Here is a 20,192-nt window from a genome sequence, read left to right as displayed (position 1 = left end):
TTGCACAGGGCTCTATGGCTCAGCCAGGCTTGGTGGTGGTAAGAGCCGGGACTGCTGCCCTGTATGTGTGTCCAGAATGATAGTGCCCTCTTCTGCATGGGGAGCCTGCCTAGCCTAGCCTTCAGTTCTTAACCCCTTCCCACTCTCTGCTGTACTATTATGTCACGCTGAGCATTAAGTTAGCACCGTAATAGTATTGAACCATAATGTTATACAGCTGAGAGCCAGGACAAGCTGTCCAATTAACCCCTGATTGGAGCTCCACTCCGATCAATGGGTTTATTGGTTATTAGAGATGAGTGAACGGCGTTCGATTGAATTGATATTCGATCGAATATCAGGCCGTTCAAGGTATTCGATTACAATCGAATACCACGAGGCAAACGCGCTAAAAATTCGTATCCCCTCCCACCTTCCCTGGCGCTTTTTTTTGCACCATTAACTGTGCAGGGGAGGTGGGACAGGAACTACGACAACGGAGGCATCAAAAAAAAAAATCAGAAAAAGTAATTGGCTGGCTAAATCAGGTGACCTCCACTTTATACAAATGGTCGATTTCAGATTCGGGTCATATGAGATTGTGAACTGTGAGACTGCGATAGATATACTGGCAGGGTTAGCTAGGGATTACCTTTATTTAGGTGGGAATGTTACTCAAACAGCTCTTTGGGGCTCTATCTCATCGGGATCCCTGTCAGCTTGCGATATGCGAGAGCTGACTTTTTCCCATAGGAATGCATTGACCAGTGTTGATTGGCCGAATGCCATACATAGTACAGCCTTCGACCAATCAACGCTGTTTCTGCCGGAGGAGGCGAAGTCTAAGATCGGTCCACTGCAGTCTCCATTGTGGTCCGATCTCAGATGTAGCAGTGTTGAGCGCATAGGTGTTGCAGAGCTGGCTGTGCGCTGAGCTCTGCTACACCTGAGATGTAGCAGAGCTGAGTGTGCGCTGAGCTCTGCTACACCCGAGATGTAGCAGAGCTGAGTGTGCGCTGAGCTCTGCTACACCCGAGATGTAGCAGAGCTAAGTGTGCGCTGAGCTCTGCTACACCAGAGATGTAGCAGAGCTAAGTGTGCGCTGAGCTCTGCTACACCAGAGATGTAGCAGAGCTAAGTGTGCGCTGAGCTCTGCTACACCAGAGATGTAGCAGAGCTAAGTGTGCGCTGAGCTCTGCTACACCAGAGATGTAGCAGAGCTAAGTGTGCGCTGAGCTCTGCTACACCAGAGATGTAGCAGAGCTGAGTGTGCGCTGAGCTCTGCTACACCCGAGATGTAGCAGAGCTAAGTGTGCGCTGAGCTCTGCTACACCCGAGATGTAGCAGAGCTGAGTGTGCGCTGAGCTCTGCTACACCCGAGATGTAGCAGAGCTAAGTGTGCGCTGAGCTCTGCTACACCAGAGATGTAGCAGTGCTCAGCGCATGACCAGTTCTGCTACACCTGTGCGCTCAACACTGCTACATCTGAGATCGGACCACAATGGAGACTGCTGTGGACCGATCTTAGACTCCGCCTCCTCCACTAGTCAATGCATTCCTATAGGAAAAAGTCAGCTCCTGCATATCGCAAGCTGACAGGGATCCCGACGAGATAGTGGCATAATACAGGTACTTGGGCATGTTAGATGCCCCCCAGACATGCTTCCCCTGCTGTCCCAGTTGCATTCCAGGGTGTTGGCATCATTTCCTGGGGTGTCATAGTGGACTTGGTGACTCTCCTGAGTCGAAGTGTGGCTTCCCCTGAAACTAAGCATTTTTCCCCATAGACTATAATGGGGTTCGATATTCGTTCGAATAGTCAGATATTAAGGGACTATTCGAAACGAATATCGAATATTTCACTGTTCGCTCATCTCTATTGGTTAGGGAATAAAGGACTTGTTTTTACAAAAAAATGTGCCCTGGGCGAGGTCCCCCCCTTATTTCTTCTAAGTCTATTATTGCTATGTGTCTCTGATAAGGGAGGTAGAGCACCACCCCTAGGGTTTTTTTTTTTTGGACTACTGCCTACATTGTTGTATGTCTTTTTGAAGTCGAATTCCTTTGGAATCTATGTATTTTCTATACTATAGACTTTAGTAGTGCCACCTTTTTTCTTTTTTTTTTTTTTACTTTTTCATTGAAACATTGTTTAACCTACACAGTGAAGTCAGGGGAAAAAAATGTCAGAAGTAATGATTTTTCGCCATCTCACCTTACTAATAAATATGCTATAAAAAGTGATCAAAGAGTCACATGTACCCCAAAACAGTACCCATAAAAATCACAGGTTGTCCCACAAAAAATAAGCCCATAACCAACTCTGTCAACACATAAAAAAATATATATATAAATAAGATATCGCTATAATTGTACCGACCTGCAGAATAAAGGTAACATGTTACTTTTGCTGTGCACTGTATGGAAAAACATTTAAAAGGAAAAAAAAAAACAATGCCAGAATTGATGGGATTTTCTTAATCAACCAAGAAAGAGTTAATAAAAAAAAAAAAATCATTAAGTTACAGGCACCCAAAATGGTGTCATTACAAAATAAATCACATCCCTCAAACATACAAGCCCTCATATGGCCACATCACCAGAAAAACATAAAAAATATAGCTTGCATAATGTGAAGACAAAAATCCCAAAAGTCGGCAAATCATTAGAACAAATCTGGCTGAGGCAGGAACGGAATGTATAAGCTGTGTGAGCATATATGAGGGGACACTCCAGATTTAGAGCTTACAAGAGAAAGGAAACCATAAGTGACGTAAATGCAAAAATGAAAATTGGCTCTGTCTTTAAGGGGTTAAGTTGTTGTATATGGAGGAATGAGCTAAAGTTTCTCTATACTGATGTTCAGGAGTAATCAACTAAATGTTTCAGGTAATTGTTGAAGTTATTGCTGGTTAAGGTTTCACACCAGATACTGAAAGCAAAGATTCACATACTTTTGCCACTCACACACGTGTGTTGTTGGAGAATTGTCTTCTGCATATAAATGACCAAGTCTAATATTTTTGGCTCATTTTTTTTTAATTTGGTTCTTGTTAACTTTTAGAAGATGACTAGTACAATACCCGTGGTTTCACTCGTGGAAAATATGTTAAATTGTTGGTTATGCTCGCTAAAGTAAAATTTTCAGTGTTGCACTGAAATTAACATTTTCAGAGCGCTACAGTAAATCTTTTTTTTTTTCCACTTAATATTTTTATTTTTTTGGCATTTTACTAATTTGTCGTAATATTGATGTGATCAACTTTATTTTTCAAAATTTTTTATTGATTTTTACATATTCAATACATATTATGTAGTATAAACTATTAAAACTGTTTTTTGAACTATTTTTTATTAAAAATTTAAATTTATGCACCTTACACAAACATAAATCATTTACACCAGGGGCATAACTACTGGGGTTGCAGCAATAGCAGCTGCCACAGGGCCTTAGACATTAGGGGACCCGGCGACAACCGCTACCACTGAATTTTTTTTTTTTTTCTTAAATAGATCGTTACTAGCTGGAGTTACTCCAGATGGTAACGGGCCATATTTACTTACCGATCTTGGCACTGGCCAAGTGATGCTGCGAGCCCACAAACATTATTTATTATACTCTAGGGTCTGAAAAGATCCCCGAATATAATGACCGGAGGCCCAGGAGAGGTAAGGAAACATAAAAAACTGTGTTACTTACCTCTCCGGGCAGGCTTCAGAGGTCCCCCACCTCTGCAAAAAAAAAAAGTTTCTGCCTGTTATATCTACATACTGTGCCCCCTCCTTCAGTCTTCCAACCACAGTCGACTGTATTATCAACATCACTTCGCACAGAGAACTAAATGATCCTGCAGTTTGTCTTTGTATCTTTCTTTTTAGTTGCTTTGATACCTAGTATTTCTCTATTGGCCGTGAGCTTGTATGTGTTTCTCTCTTGCTATATACTACTGTACTATCCATGAAACAGTATCACTAAAATTTCCCCATTGTGGGACTATTAAAGGATTATCTTATCTATCTTGTGTGACGTCACATGAACGGGGCCTGTGTCCGTTGCGACGCAGGCCCCCCAGGTCACGTGACATCCCGGACGTCATTGAAGATGGCCGCCATCAGTGGGAAGTACAGCAGAGCCAGGGATAGGTAAGTAACAGTGTTTTTTTTTTTTATGTTTGTATCCCTCCTGGGTCTCCGATTATTATACTCTTGGGTCTGAAAAGCCTCCAGAGTATAATAATTGTTCATGGGTGTCCACAATGGGGCACAATGCTGGGTGAAGGAGCCATTATGAGGTATAATGCTGTGTACAGGGGCCACTCCTGGGGTATAATACTGTGTGCAGGGGCCACTGTGGGGCATAATACTGTGTGCAGGGGCCACTATGGGGTATAATAGTGTGCGCAGGAATGCGAGGACGACACGTCGGTTGGGGTCTTCAGCATCAGGGAGGACCCATGTTAAAAGTTCACCATGGGGCCCCACCATTCCTAGTTATGCCACTGATTTGCACCCAATTAACAACATAGAGCAACTCTTCACCCCCTCCCTCCAGTTTAATTTTCATGGACCAAAGAGTAAAATGAGTTTACAGTTAAACTATCTATTGTGGTGCTTCAGTGATGAAAGCTCCCTGTATAGTAATACTGACAATCTTACTATGAGGCTGTTTTCGCCTGACCAATATTGCTGCTCAGTAAGGCTGATTGCACACTACAGTATTTTTCACAGGTCTCCAGGCCGTGGATTCTACATCTCCATAAACTTCTATGGAGCTTGCAAAATTCACAGCTTTGTGTACAAAGTAGTCTATGGAACCACCAAATCCATAGCCCGGAGGCCCGTGACAAATATTATTGTAAGGATTGGAGTCAGGGTCAGGCAATGCAAAGTGACACAGCTGGGAAAGCAACACTGTGCAACTAATGACAAAAGGGGTCGCAGGCCCTGCAGCTATAACTATGCTGTAATATCTGAGATGAGGCAGACCAATGCACTTCCTAATTGAAGTGCGCCTACCACGGCTCCTAACCTTCTATCCGGCGGCTAGGATAAGGGGAGAGGAGGCCCTGAAAGTGCTAGGGACTGGAGTCACGGGGTCACACCTAAACAGAAAGCACAGTGTAAATGCAATGCAAAACAAAAGACTAAACAGCATGGAACCAGGGAGGACCACAAGTCCCAGCAAGACACAGAAGAGAAGGCGAGGTCAGACGAGCAAGAGGTCGAGCCAGGAGATATAATAAAGGTACCGAATCAGAAGACAAGGGATAGCCAAAAATACAAGCCGGGTCTAAAAACCAAGAAACATATGGAATACAAACAGACAGGGAATCAGACTGAGCAGAGGAACCAGGAAACACAAAGTGAATGGCTGGCAAGGATCCATGCCTGGGTGGGGTTTAAATAGCAGCAGGGAACACACCTGATGACTAATGACATGGAGACTGAGAGCAAGGAAAAGATTAACCCTTAATGTAAGGCATTTGATAAAGTATCACATAACCTTCTTATTGAAAAAATGATTAAGTATGGCTTTGACAAAAAATCAGTTAGGTGGATTCACAACTGGCTTAATGATCGGGCACAACGAGTAATACTAAATGGCTACACATCGAACTGGAAGAAAGTCAAAAGCGGGGTGCCGCAGGGCTCTGTTCTGGGCCCAGTACTTTTTAATATCTTTATAAATGATCTGGATGATGGAATTATTGGGGAACTCATAAAATTTGCAGATGATACGAAGATAGGAGGAATAGCCAACACTAGAGAGGAGAGAGAGTGTATTCAAAAGGACTTAGACACACTGGAACAATGGGCTGAGGCGAACAAAATGGTATTTAACAGGGACAAATGCAAAGTTCTACATCTGGGTAACAGAAATGTAAAAAACATATATAATATGGGAGGAATAGAACTAAGTGATAGCATAGGGGAAAAGGACTTGGGCATAATAGTAGATCACAAATTCAACATGAGCCAACAGTGCGGTGCTGCTGCAAAAAAGGCTAATAAAATTCTGGGATGTATTAAGACAAGCATTGAATCTAGATCAAGAGAGGTCATTATTCCGCTGTACTCTTCCCTGGTCAGACCACACCTGGAATACTGTGTACAGTTCTGGGCGCCTCAATTCAAGAAAGACATCGATATATTGGAGCAAGTCCAGAGAAGAGCAACCAAAATGGTGGAAGGTCTGCAAACCATGTCCTATGAGGAGCGGCTAAAAGAACTGGGATTGTTTAGTTTGCAGAAGAGAAGGCTGAGGGGAGATTTAATAGCAGTCTACAAGTATCTGAAAGGTAGTCACAGTGCAGAGGGATCTCCCCTATTCTCATTAGCACAAGGAAGTACAAGAAGCAATGGGATGAAACTAAAGGGAAAGAGATACAGATTAGACATTAGGAAAAACTTTCTGACAGTGAGGGTAGTGAGAGAGTGGAATAGGCTGCCACGGGAGGTGGTGGGCGCTCCATCAATGGAAATCTTCAAGCGGAATCTGGATAAACATATAGCTGGGATGATTTAGGAAAACCTGCACTCGCAGGGGGTTGGACCTGATGGCCCTTGAGGTCCCTTCCAACTCTACCATAAGAATAATGACCTAAGCACACCCAATAGAACTCCTAACACGTCTCCCAGGGGGACGCCGCGCAGCAAGGAGACCGCAGCAACTCCGTATCCTGACAATTATAGTGTGCAAGCAGCCACTAAGGATACCAGACATGTTTTGTCAGGGCATGCGTGCGTGTACATGCATGTAATTCATGTGTATGTATGTGTGTGTGCATTCACGTGTGTGGTCCATGTGTGTGTGCATGCATCTGATCCGTATGTATGTGTGTGCATGCACGTGTGTGGTCCGTGTATATGTATGTATGTGTGTGCGCGCGCATGCGTCTGATCCATGTGTATGTATGCGTGTGTGCATGCACGTGTATGGTCCGTGTATATATATGGGTGTATGTGCGCATGTGATCCATGTGTTTTGTGCATGCGGTAGTTGTGTGTGTGAATACGCATGTGCTCTGTTCATCCGTGTGCATCCATCTGAGTGTGTTTGTGCGTGTATGGTGCGTGCGTGCGTGCGTGTGTGTGTGTGTGGTATTTACGGGATGGTGTTGTGGTATTTGTGGGGTTATGTTTGTTTTGTGTGTGTCTAGAGTGTTTGTGTGGTGTGTTGTGATATTTGTGTGGTGTTGTGCTTGTGGGTTGGTGTATGTGTGATGTCGTGTGTGGTGCTGCGGCCCCCTTAGCAGCGACTCTTTGGCGCCGTCGCTATAATCCGTCCCTGTCAATCACAACTGTTGTTTTCACCTCAGCGCTTTCACAATCACATTTCCCCCCATTTTATGTATACGGCCTAAGTTTAGCGGCCCCAATCTCATTGGGGGGGGGGGGGGCGCTAGCAAGATGTAACCTTCGCAGTATTCTGTTCCTGTGAATGGACAGGGGGCGTGCCAAATTTGACCCAAATCGGGCAAGAACTGTGGATTTGTATAGAGCAGACTACTAAAGATTTTGAGTTTTATATCTATAGATTTATCATACATACTGTTTTATAAGTATACACATTACACAGTTTGTGAAGATTTAGTGCATTGCATTGTAGGTTAAATTTGTTGAATTTTACAGGTACAGTCTGCCCATATTGAACTCTTGATCAATTTCATCCGCTCCAATCAAACTTTTATGAAGAAGTGCTTGCAACATGCTCTGAGGAAAGTTCAAGAAAGCATCAAGTGAAATATTTGTACCATTTTGTGTCTTAGATGCTAAATATCCATGCATTTCTATGCTGCTAGGCACAATTTGGCAACAGTTGGGAGTGTGTGGGTATTGCCTGCAAAAGATCACCCAGATACCTGGAGAAACCTCTGTTTCTAAATGACTAAAAAGAAAACACTTTTTTTTTTTTTTTTTTTTTTTATAAATATAATAACCTTAAAGAGGGCCTTTCATGCCGTCTGACATTGGCAGTATTCTATACTGCCAGAAAGCTGCATCCCAGGCCCATCCCCTGACAGTGGAGTTATATTGCTGCTGAAACAAACAGAAGTGGCACACATATCTGAAAAGCTGAATTCATGTCGGGTTTTTGCTGTCGGACATCTTTGGGAACGGACACTGAAGGACACCCACGGACAGTAAAAGAACGCACCCAATGTCCATTTAAATCAATGCAAAATGTCACGGACACAGCTAGTGTCCGATTCTAATGTCCGCACAAGATTTTGCACGGACATTAGCAGCGGACACTAGCTGTCGGACACCGACGGTAGTGTGAACGCCCCCTATGGCTCCAGTGTTTTATGGTCCTGTGTTTAAAGAATGGGAAATATAAAATAAATATTTATATACAGACACACACATTCCACAGCCTTATTTTTTTCAGTGTCCTGCTGCGATCTCTGCCTTTCATTGAAAAACCGTGTGAGGAAGAATCTGGGCAGAATCTGCCGTTGATTGAGGTACAGAATCCACCCCCAAATCAGCGTCAAATTCCTACTTGTGCATGGCCCCTAAATATCGAGCCCAGTCTAATCTTCCAAATCTGTGGTCCACAGTGAGTTTACCACTCCGTCTAGAGATTTGTTTGTCTGTATATCACAATGCTGCTTTCTATGCATTGTATAATGATTGTATTGCCGGTATACTATATATTTTTCTGTTTATGATATTATGTTAATAAAATAGTTTTAGGTTTTTTTTTAACAAAAAAAAAAATATATATATATTATTTATATATATATATATATATATATATATATATATATATATATATATTCTATATATCCATCCTTGTTTCTAGCAGTGCAGGGATGGCAACAGATTAAATAGGTATAAATTAGTTTTTTTTATTTTATCTGTGAACACTTTCCCAATATATCCCCTAATACTATGGCAGATAACAGGTATTTAAATAAGGCAGCAACCATAGCTACTGGGACTTTGCTGTATTATGCCCACACTGATAATGAATAGAGATGAGCGAACAGTGAAATGTTCGAAGTTCGATATTCGAGTAGTCCCTCAAAACTGTTCGAACGAATATTGAACCTCATTATAGTCTATGGGGAAAAAATACTCGTTTAGGGGGAAACCAATATTTGACTCAGGAGGGTCACCAAGTCCACTATGACATCTCAGGAAATGATGCCAACACCTCTGGAATGCAACTGCTGTCCGCAGGGGAAGCATGCCTGGGGGTATCTAACATGCCAAATTGTGTTACCCCACTATCACAGCCTAACAACTACACACTTTCCACACTCAATACAACCTCTATGGAGAGTTCAAAAATACCTGGAAACCTTCTTTCCTCCCCAATAGTATGGACAGAAACACAAATTTTAAGCTAAAGAAACAATAGCATGCACTCATCACAATCCCTGACTTGATAGCTGCATTAAGCAGGGTACCACACTAATCAGGCCCGAGCACCAGGAAGAGGTTTTACAATGGCTAACGGATAATGCTTAAAGGTCCTTATCCACCAGCCAGTCAACCACTACCTCAAGTCCTCTTCCTTGCCAAGAGCCTGGTCCACTTTCCTCCCATCATGCCCAATCTTCCCAGGACAGGCATCCCACATTTCCCCTCTCCCAGGAGATGTTTTCAGGTCCTTTAACTGTCCCTCACTCTGTCCAACCACTTCACCAATCCCAGAAGCTACCACTTTGTGCGTCCTGATTCACAAACAATCGAGCCTCTGCCATTTCCTGGCAATTTTGTGGTTGTGGACCAGCAACCTGTCTTCAGTGACGGCAGTGCTGGCGTTGCAGTCCAGATCACCAGCCAAGTACCACCGCCTCTGACACTTTGGGGAGTTCATCCTCAACCTCCCATTTTCCTGCCACTGCTCCTTTTGCCTGCACCATCATGCGCTCCTTCCCAGCAACTCCCCATCTCCCAGGCCTTTCATAGCAGGTAGAAGTACAGCGCAACCCACCCACATGCCCAAGGCTTCAACGGCCTCATCTTAAAACTGCTGGCCCAGGAGATGTTGCCGTTCCGGCTTGTGGAGACCTGCTGGCAACTGCGGCACCTCACTATGCCGTCCATACTTCTCCCGGTGTGCCGTCCACGCCTTGCACCAACTACCAAGGCATGGATAAGTGCATGCGGACAGGGATGCTACATATCTATCACGGCACACTGGGTGAATGTAGTTGAGGCTGGGACCGGGTCGCAAACTGTGGCGGCCTTCCTTGTCTCCCCGCCTAACATTCCTGGCAGGAGCGCTGAAACATCATCCTCCTCCTCTTCTTCCGCTGTTAAATCGACCCCAGCTACGAGCTGGAAACGCTGCAACACTGGCATGGGGAGACGTCAGCAGGCTGTGCTGAACATCATCAGCTTGGGGGACAGACAACACACTGCTCCAAGGTGAGGGATGTCATCCTCGATAAGACGACAATATGGTTTTCGCCGCTGCACCTGGGCCTATGCATGTTTTCGTGTGTGATAATGGTCAGAACCTGGTAGCGGTTCTGGAGCTTGCCAGCCTCCAACACGGTCCATGCCTGGCCCACGTTTTCAACTTAGTGGTGCAGTGGTTTTTGAAAACGTACCCCAATGTTCAAGAGCTACTGGTGAAAGTGCGGCGCTTGTGCGGCCACTTCTGCAAGTCTACAGTAGCTGCTGCTAGCCTCAATACACTCCAGCAGCGCCTACATCTGCCTGAAGCACTGGCTCTTTTTTCAAGGTCACCACATGCTGAAACTTTATGTAACATATGTTGAGCAGGGTGGGGGAGCAGCAGAGACCTTTCCACTGGACACTTTACAAATTTACTAGGACCTCTATGAAAGTGGAAAAATACTTGAAAACCTTCTTTCCTCTACATTAATATGGACAGAAACATAAATTTAAACCGAAAGAAAGATTAGCATGCGCTACTCACAATTTCTTATATGACAGATGCGTTAAGCAGGGTACAACCCAGACCAGGCCCGAGCACCAGGAACAGGTGTTACAATGGCTAGTGGATAATGCTTCCAGCTGCTTTTCCACCAGCCAGTCAGCCACTACCTGCAGTCGTGTTCATACCCAAGAGTTTGCCCCTACTTCAGCCCAACATGCCCAATCTTCCCAGCAGTCATCCCACCCTTGTCCCCTCCCAGGATCTGTTTTCGGGTCCTTTTACTGTCTCTCCCTCTGTTGAACCACTTCCCGATTCCCAGGAGCTACCAGACGACTTGTCGTGTCCGGATGCCCAAATACTGGAGCATCTGCCATTTCCTGCCAATTTTGTGGTTCTGGACCAGCAACTGGTGTATCTTGGCCTCAGTGGTGATGATGAGACACTGTTGCCATCAGGGCAAGCTGTGGTTATGTGGGTTTTGCAGTTAGAGAAGAGTGAGCAATTGGAAGAGGAGTTGTTGGATGACGAGGCCACTGACCCGACATGGGTCAGCATTGATGTTGACGCAAGCTAAGCAGGAAAAAAGGGGGCTAGAAGCAGAGGCATGGATAGGGGTTATGTCTAGCAGGGAAACAGCGTTGAGGTAAGCTCAGCAGGAAAAAAGGGGGCTAGAGACAGAGGCATGGACAGGGGTTAAGTCTACAGGGGGAAAGCAGTGTAGATGTGGAGGAAAGCTCAGCAGCAAAAAAGGTGGCTAGAGGCATGTCCAGAGGCACAGAACAGCTGAATCACAGAAGCCAGGCCAGAGGCAGCAAGGCCCAAGATGTTCCCTCTTCTAGCCACCTGAGAGAAACCACCTGCCTGGACACCTCAATATCTGCCTCTGACACTTTGGGGAGTTCACCCTCATCCTGCACCTTTTCCTGCCTCTGCTCCTCTCACCTGCACCATCATGCACCTCTTCCCAGCAACTCCCCATCTCCCAGGCCTTTCATCTCAGGCAGAAGTACAGCGCAACCCACCCGCATGCCCAAGGCTTCAACAGCCTCATCTTAAAACTGCTGGCCCAGGAGATGTAGCCATCCCGGCTTGTGGAGACTCAGGCCTTCTGTGATCTGCTGGCAGGTGCGGCACCTTGCTATGATGCCCCTAGCCGTCACTACCTCGGTTGGTGCGCCGTCTACGCCTAGCGCCACGACGTGTCCCCTAACATAAGTCGGGCTTTGATTTCCGCGCTTTACTGTAAGTTCCACTTGACCACTGACGCATGGCCAAGTGCCTGCAGTCAGGGACACTGCTTCTCTGTAATGACAGGCCGGGTGAATGTAGTTGAGGATGGGCCTGGGGTGCAAACTGGGGTGGCCTATCTCCTCTCCCAGCCCAAAATTCATGGCAGGGGTTGACTGAAAGCCTACTCTGCTGCCACCACCTGCAACCTGTACGTGCTTCAGCACTGGGGTGTGGAGACAACAGCAGGTCATGCTGAAGCTCCTCAGCTTGGCCGACAGAAAACACACTTCCCCCGAGGTTAGGGATGGCATCCTCGATGCGACGGAAATGTGTTTTTCGCCGCCGCACCTGGGACCAGGCATGTTTCTGTATGGGCTAATGGCCAGAACCTGGTATCAGATCTGGAGCTTGCCAGACTCAAACACGGTCCACAGATGGTCCATGTTTTCAACTAGTTGGTGCAATGGTTCTTTGAAACCTACACCATTGTGACTGATATACTGGTGAAAGTGCGGCCATTTTCCTAAGTGAAAAGTAGCCTCTGCTAGGCTGAAAACATTCAGAGCACACTCCTATCATCTTCGCACCATTGGCTGATGGAGGAAGACGAGGGGGATGAAGTGGCATTCCATGACACTGTCCCACCCGAGGTTTGAGTGTGAAGTTCAGTGTATCCCATTGGTGTGAAGGGGAATGTAAAAAGGAGTTGGGAGCAGCAAAGTCATGCCAAGTAAAACGTGTATCCCACTTAGTTTGGGGGGGGGGATACACACTGGTGAACCCTGGATTAAGCATATATAGGGTATATAGGCTGACAATTTCAGTGTATCCCACTTAGTTTATTCCACACCGCGGAAAGCTGGGTTGAGCGGATATAGCCTGGCTTAATTGCTGTGTATCCCACTTTGGCGTTTGTGGGTACACAAAGCTGGATTGAGCGTCTTCCTGCAGTGTAGCTCTTAAAAGAGCTGTTGTTGCGCTTTTTCTTTTGATTTCCTGCCTAGCAGAATCTAAAACCTATCTAGCCCTCAGCAGATGTCTGTCTTTAACTAAGTGCAAGCCGCAAATGAATCAGCAGCCAATGGCTTTTATCTAGTTTTATTCATGGCCTCCATTGTTGTAATTCCTGTCCTACCTCCCCTGCGCTGTTATTGGTGCAGAAAAAGTGCCAGGGAAGGTGGGAGTGGAATCAAATTTTAAGTGCATTTGCCACGTGGTGTTTATATCGAATCGAACATGGCGAACAGCGTGATGTCCGATCGGACATCTACTCGATAGAACGCTGTTCGCTCATCTCTAATCATGATCATTAACCCTGTTAGGCTGAGGCACCATTTTTCTGCAGGACAAATGTAGGATTTCTGATCCACAAGTAGTCTAGACATCTGGTCTCAGGCCTGTCTTCAATAGGATTCTATTGCAAGCTGCACTAGCCAGCCTATAGTAGTAGAAGTGAAGGCATAAAATTAAAAAAAAATATTAAAATTTAAATCACCCGCTTCCCTAGAACACACAGATGTAAATAAAGTAAGAATAAGCACATTAGGTATCTACTCATCCTAAAAATCCCGAACTACAAACTATTTTTCCCTGTAATGGTATAAGACGCATTATTCAACCATCTACACAGTAATATATTATTATTATTGTTTATTTATATAGCACCATTAGTTCCATGGTGCTTTACATTTGGGGGTTACATACAGTACACAGAATATAGAGGTAGATATAATAATAACAATGACCGACTGGCACAGTGGGGTAGAGGGCCTACAATCTATGAGGAAAGGGGGGTAGAGACAGAAGGACTGTACAGATGGCAGTGAGGTGATATAGAAAAGTTACTGGAGTCAGAATACGCCAGCTTGAAGAAAAATCCTTTTCACGTGATTAAAAATTTACCAAAGTACATCAATTTGGTATCGCCACAATCATGGAAACTCCAAGACTGTGGGCAATATGTCATTTTGACCACAATGAACGCTGTGAAAACAAAAAAACATAATATCCCTTGCAGGGGCCATAACGCAGATTCTTTCTAATTCCAAACCATTCTTAATTTTTTATTTTTTTTTCCCAGCACATTCTATGGAATATTAAATGGTATTATAATAAAGTGTAATGTATACTGCAAAAACTAAGCCCTGATATTGCTCTGTAAACCAGAAAAATTAAAAGGCTTTGGGAAGGAGGGAAGTAAAAAAATGAAAATCAAAAATGGCTGCAGGTTTTTGTTACATAATGTAATAAATCTGACCCAAACGCCACCACAGCCAGTTCAGGAGAAATATATTTTTCAAAGTATAGACAACCCCTTTAACTTTTAAATCAACTGGGGGCAGTGGTTTTGTGAGTTTCACTAAAGCTGCTGAGGCCAATTGGCAACCTCAGGAAGAGACCCCTGATGTCACAGGTAGTGACATTACATGCCCTACAGCAGAATTCTGAAAGAGACCCGTTGAGCAGAAGGACTGGGGGAATGCTTGTGCAACAGAGACAGGTGAGTATGATTTTTTTTTATTGCCTTCAGCTGATGTAAAAGTTAAAGGGGTTGTTAATAGAGATTAGAGATGAGCGAACACTAAAATGTTCGAGGTTCGAAATCCGATTCGAACAGCCGCTCACTGTTCAAGTGTTTTAGACCTTTATCAAACAGTCGCATTGCTGCAGAAGTGAATAGCCAGGTTGCAGATGAGAAGCAGACGTTTGCACTAAGGAGAAGGGCACTTCTAATACTATGGCAATCTGACTATTTGATATACTGTAGAGATGAGCGAACACCCAAATATTCGAAGTTCGAAATCCGATTCGAACAGCCGCTCACTGTTCGACTGTTCGAATGGGTTTCGAACCCCATTATAGTCTATGGGGAACATATACTCGTTAAGGGGGAAACCCAAATCCGTCTCAGGAGGGTCACCAAGTCCACTATGACACCACAGGAAATGATGCCAGCACCTCTGGAATGACACTGGGACAGCAGGGGAAGCATGTCTGGGGGCATCTAACACACCAAAGACCCTCTATTACCCCAACATCACAGCCTAACAACTACACACTTTACACATTCAAAAAAACCTCTATCAAAGTGGGAAAGTACCTGGAAACCTTCTTTACTCCCCAAATGGATGGACACAAACCCCAATTTAAGCTCAACAAACATTAACAACCACCCCTTTAAATCACGTTCCCCATGACAACCACGGATGGAATGGACAATGGGAAATCCAAAAGCCCTCACCCTTAACTGTCATTTTGAGTGTGTGTGTGTGTGTGTGTGTGATGTGGTAAGACCTTCCAAAATTCACTTTTCTAGCTCTTAACATGAGCCCTACCAAACAAAGTTAAGGTAAGCTGAGCTACCAGCAGAGATTGAGGCCCTTGGCATGAGTAGAGCCTTGCACCAGCAGTGTTTTTGGCCCTTAGGGTGAGTTGAGCCTTGTACCAGCGTGTGTCCCTTAACATCAGGCGGGCCCTAAGTTCTGCGCTTTGCACAAAAATTCCACATTAACTAGGCTGAATGGTACAAACCTTAGTAGGCCCGAGAACCAGGAACAGGTCTTGCAATGGCTGTCGGATAACGCTTAAAGCACATTGTCCACCAGCCAGTCAGCCTCTACCTCCTCTCCTCCTCTTACCCAACAGTCTTGTCCTCCTTCCACCCAAAATTCCCAATCTTCCCAGAACAATAACCCCAACTGTCCCTGCTCCCCAGAGCTGTTCTCCCTTCCTTTGACTGTACCACAACCTGCCCCTCCATTTCGCGATTCCACGGACCTAACAGACGAGTATCTGTGTCCAGATGCTCAAACACTAGAGTCTCCTCCATCTCCGGTCGATTTGGTGGCGGATGACCAGCAACCCACCCTCATCGACGACGATGAGACGCAGTTTCTGTCAGGGCAGCCAGCTGACATGCGCATTGTGCAGGAGGAGGAGGTGAGACAGGAGTTGGAAGAGGAGGTGGTGGACGACGAGGACACTGACCCCACCTGGACAGGGCGGATGTCAAGCGGGGAAAGTAGTGTGGATGTTGAGGCAGGTGCAGCACCAAAAAGGGTAGCTAGAGGCAGAGGTCAGCAGCTTAGGCGAAGCCAGGCCACACCCGGAATCCCCCAAGATGTTCCAGTTTGTACCCAGCCCCGAAAAACTCCCGCCTCGAGGGCACGTTTCTCGAAGGTGTGGAGTTTTTTCAAGGAATGCGCCGAGGACAGATATAGTGTTGTCTGCACAATTTGCCTCTCGAAATCGAGTAGGGGCTCTGAGAAGAGCAACCTGTCCACCACTTCAATGCACCGTCATTTGGAATCCAAGCACTGGAATCAGTGGCAGGCAGCAACGGCAGGACAAACGTCGCCCGCCGTTCATGCCACTGCCTCTGCTCACAGTGCTGGCGATGCACTCCAGAGGACGAGCCAGGACATCACTTCATCTGCCTCCGCCACTTTGTTGACTTCTCCCTTATCCTCCCCTGTTCCTGTCTTATCTCCTTCTCCTGCACCATCAAAGGCACCATCAGGCGCTTTACAACAACCCACCATCTCTCAGACATTGGAGCGCCGGCAGAAATACACCGCTAACCACCCACCCGCGCAAACCTTGAACGCCAACATCGCTAAACTGCTGACCCAGGAGATATTGGCGTTCCGGCTTGTTGAAACTCCGGCCTTCCCGGACCTGATGACAACTGTGGCACCTCGCTATGCCGTCTCTAGCCGTCACAACTTCTCCCGGTGTGGCGTCCCCACCTTGCACCAGCACGTGTCACTCAACATCAGGTGGGCCCTTAGTTCCGCGCTTTGCTGCAAGGTCCACTTGACCACCGACACTTGGACAAGCGCCTGTGGTCAGGGATGCTGCTGTTAGGCAGTGTTAGGGAACCCTGGAACGGGGACACAAGAGACAGGGAGCCCTAAGCTTATGCCCCCTACTGTCCCTTCCTATTGCCAGGCCCTATCCTACGTAATAGGCGGCAACCACGAAGACAGTCCCTCCCTGAGTATGTGACACACAAATGCAGACAAGACGAACAACAACAATGGGAAGTCAACTTAGCCAAGGGTCAGTAACAGTCGGGCAATACAGTACCAAATCGGAGTCCAAAAAGAGAAGTCAGTGAGGAAAGCCAAAGGTCAAGTATAATACAGTAATCAAAACAGAGACAGTAAGAGCAGGTATGCGCACGGCAATAGCAAGCTGGTCTGAATGGGAACCAAGGCTATATAGGGAGGAAGAACCCGCCCATGGAGTTGACAGGAAGGCGGCTGTCAATCACAGGGCACGGCCAGATTAACCCTTAGAGGAGCAGAGCACACTGAAGGTGAAGGAGATGGGTGTGGTGGAAAATCAATTACCAAGGTAAAGAATAGGGCAGTGTTCAGACAGTGCAAAGAGAAACCAACGGAATAAATTACAACCGAACACGTCTCCTGCGCCGCAGCGTGCAGCCGGATGATGGCGCCAATGCCCGGATGGGCAAAGATGTTACAGCTGCTTATCTTTAAGGACAGGTAGGGTGAATGTGGTGGAGTCTGGTCCCGGGGTGCAAACTGAGGTACCCTATCTCCTCTCCCAGGCCAAAATTCATGGCAGGAGTAGACTGAAACCCTACGACGCTGCAACCTCCACCCCAGCTACTAGCGGCAAATGCTAAAACACTGGCGTGAGGAGACATCAGCAGGCCGTGCTGAAGCTCATCAGCTTGGGGGACAGACAGCACAGTGACTCCGAGGTCAGGGATGCCATCCTGGCTGAGATGGCATTTTTTTTTCCCTGCTACACCTGGGGCCTGGCATATTTGCGCCTACCTCCACCCCAGCTACTAGCAGCAAAAACTAAAACACTGGCGTGAGGAGACGTCAGCAGGCCGTGCTGAAGCTCATCAGCTTGGGGGACGGACAGCACACTGCCTCTGAGGTCAGGGATGCCATCCTGGCTGCGATGTCAATGTTTTTTTCCCTGCTACACCTGGGGCCTGGCATTTTTGCGCCTGTGATAATGGCTGGAACCTGGTAGCGGCTCTGGAGCTTGCCAGCCTCCAACACGTTCCATGTTTGGCCCACGTCTAACTTAGTGGTGCAACGTTTTTTGAAAACATACTCAAATGTACCGAAGCTACTGGTGAAAATGCGGCGCTTGTGCGCCCACTATTGCAAGTGTACAGGAGCCGCTGCTAGCCTCAAAACACTCCAGCAAGGCCTACATCTGCCTGATGTCCACACACGCTGAAACGCTACATACCATATCTTGACCAGAGTGAGTGAGCTGCACAGACCTTTGATGGAGTTCCATCTACAAAACCCAAGGGTTCCTCAAAGTCAGCTCCCAAAGTTTCTGCACCATGAGTTTCCAGGGGTGGAAGAGTTATGGCTAGAGGCAGAGGCATGGATAGGGATGATGTCTAGGGGCAAAAGCAGTGTGGATGTGGAGGAAAGCTAAGCAGAAAAAACTGGGGGTACAAGCAGAGGCATGGATTGGGGTGATATCTAGGGGCAAAAGCAGTGTGGATGTGGAGGCAAGCTAAGCAGCAAAAACTGGGGATACAAGCTGAGGCATGGGCTGGGGTGATGTCTAGGGGCAAAAGCAGTGTGGATGTGGAGGCAAGCTAAGCAGGGAAAAAGGTGGCTAGAGGCAAAGGGATGTCCAGAGGCAGAAGACAGCTGCATGACAGAAGCTAGACCTGAGTCAGCAAGGCCCAAGATGCCCTCTTTTCTAGCTTCCTTAGAAAAATTCAAGGCCACGTTCCTCGCTGGGGAGATAATTTCTAAATGTATAGGTCGAAGACAAACTGAGTGTGGTTTACACACTTTGCAATGCGACTCCCCATCTCCCAGGCCTTTCATTCCAGGCTAAAGTACAGCGCAACCCACCCACATGCCCAAGGCTTCAACGGCCTCATCTCAAAAATTCTGGCCCAGGAGATGTTGGGGTCCCGGCTTGTGGACACTCTGCCCTTTTTGGACCTGCTGGCTACTGCGCCACCTCACTGTGCCGTCCACACCAGCACTTTTCCCCAAACATGAGCTAGTCCCTAAGTTCAGCGCTTTGCCCAAAAGTTCCACGTGGCCAGCTACGAATGGACAAGTGCATGCAGACAGGGACGCTACCTTTCAATCTTGGCACAGTGGTTGAATGTACTTGAGGCATGGACCGGGTCGCAAAATGTGGTGGACTGACTTGTCTCCCCACACAACATTCCTGGGAGGAGGGCTGAAACACCACCCTCCTCCTCCGCCGTTAAGTGGACCCCAGCTACGAGCTGGAAACGCTGCAACACTGGTGTGGGGAGACGTCAGCAGGCTGAAGCTCATCAGCTTGGGGGACAGACAGCACACTGCCTCTGAGGTCAGGGATGCCATCCTGGATGAGATGGCAATTTGTTTATCCCCGCTGCCCCTGGGGCCAGGCTTTTTTGTCTTGGAGGGCTCTGGAGCTTGCCAGCCTCCAACACGTTCCATGCCTGGCCCACGTGTTCAATGTAGTGGTGCAACGATTTTTAAAAACATACCCCAAATTAGCAGAGATAAGGGTGAAAGTGCGGCACTTGGACACCCACTTTCCCAAGTCTACAGTACCTGGAGCTAGCCGCAATACACTCCAGCAAGGCCTACATCTGCCTGAAGCACCTACTGTTGTGCGAGGTCACCACACGCTCAAACCCTAGATTCCGTATGTTGAGCAGGGTGTGTGAGCAGCAGAGACCTTTGATGGAGTTCCATCTACAAAACCCAAGGGTTCCTCAAAGTCAGCTCCCTCGGTTTCTGCACCATGAGTTTCCAGGGGTGGCAGAGTTATGGCTAGAGGCAGAGGCATGGATAGGGTTGATGTCTAGGGGCAAAAGCAGTGTGGATGTGGAGGCAAGCTAAGCAGAAAAAACTGGGGGTACAAGCTGATGCATGGACTGGGGTGATGTCTAGGGGCAAAAGCAGTGTGGATGTGGAGGCAAGCTAAGCAGAAAAAACTGGGGGTACAATCTGATGCATGGACTGGGGTGATGTCTAGGGGCAAAAGCAGTGTGGATGTGGAGGCAAGCTAAGCAGCAAAAACTGGGGATACAAGCTGAGGCATGGGCTGGGGTGATGTCTAGGGACAAAAGCAGTGTGGATGTGGAGGCAAGCTA

The 20,192-nt window shown here is 46.7% G+C and overlaps 1 protein-coding gene across 1 annotated transcript in view; it reads left to right on the top strand.

Annotated features, from left to right (window-relative positions):
* The window catches only part of FANCE (FA complementation group E), a 103,360-nt gene extending 95,561 nt beyond the window's left edge, over positions 1 to 7,799 (top strand). Inside the window, exon 10 of the mRNA XM_075264311.1 lies at positions 7,612 to 7,799. Within this exon, the coding sequence (XP_075120412.1) occupies positions 7,612 to 7,722 (111 nt within the window). The 3' untranslated portion in view covers positions 7,723 to 7,799. The remainder of the gene's footprint in view (positions 1 to 7,611) is intronic.
* The last annotated feature ends 12,393 nt before the right edge of the window (positions 7,800 to 20,192 follow it).

The sequence above is a fragment of the Leptodactylus fuscus genome, chromosome 2 (genome assembly GCF_031893055.1).
Source record: "Leptodactylus fuscus isolate aLepFus1 chromosome 2, aLepFus1.hap2, whole genome shotgun sequence".
In the NCBI taxonomy this organism is placed as follows: Eukaryota; Metazoa; Chordata; class Amphibia; order Anura; family Leptodactylidae; genus Leptodactylus; species Leptodactylus fuscus.
The sequence above is the reverse complement of the archived record's forward strand: the minus strand, read 5'-3'. Positions and strand labels throughout refer to the sequence as shown.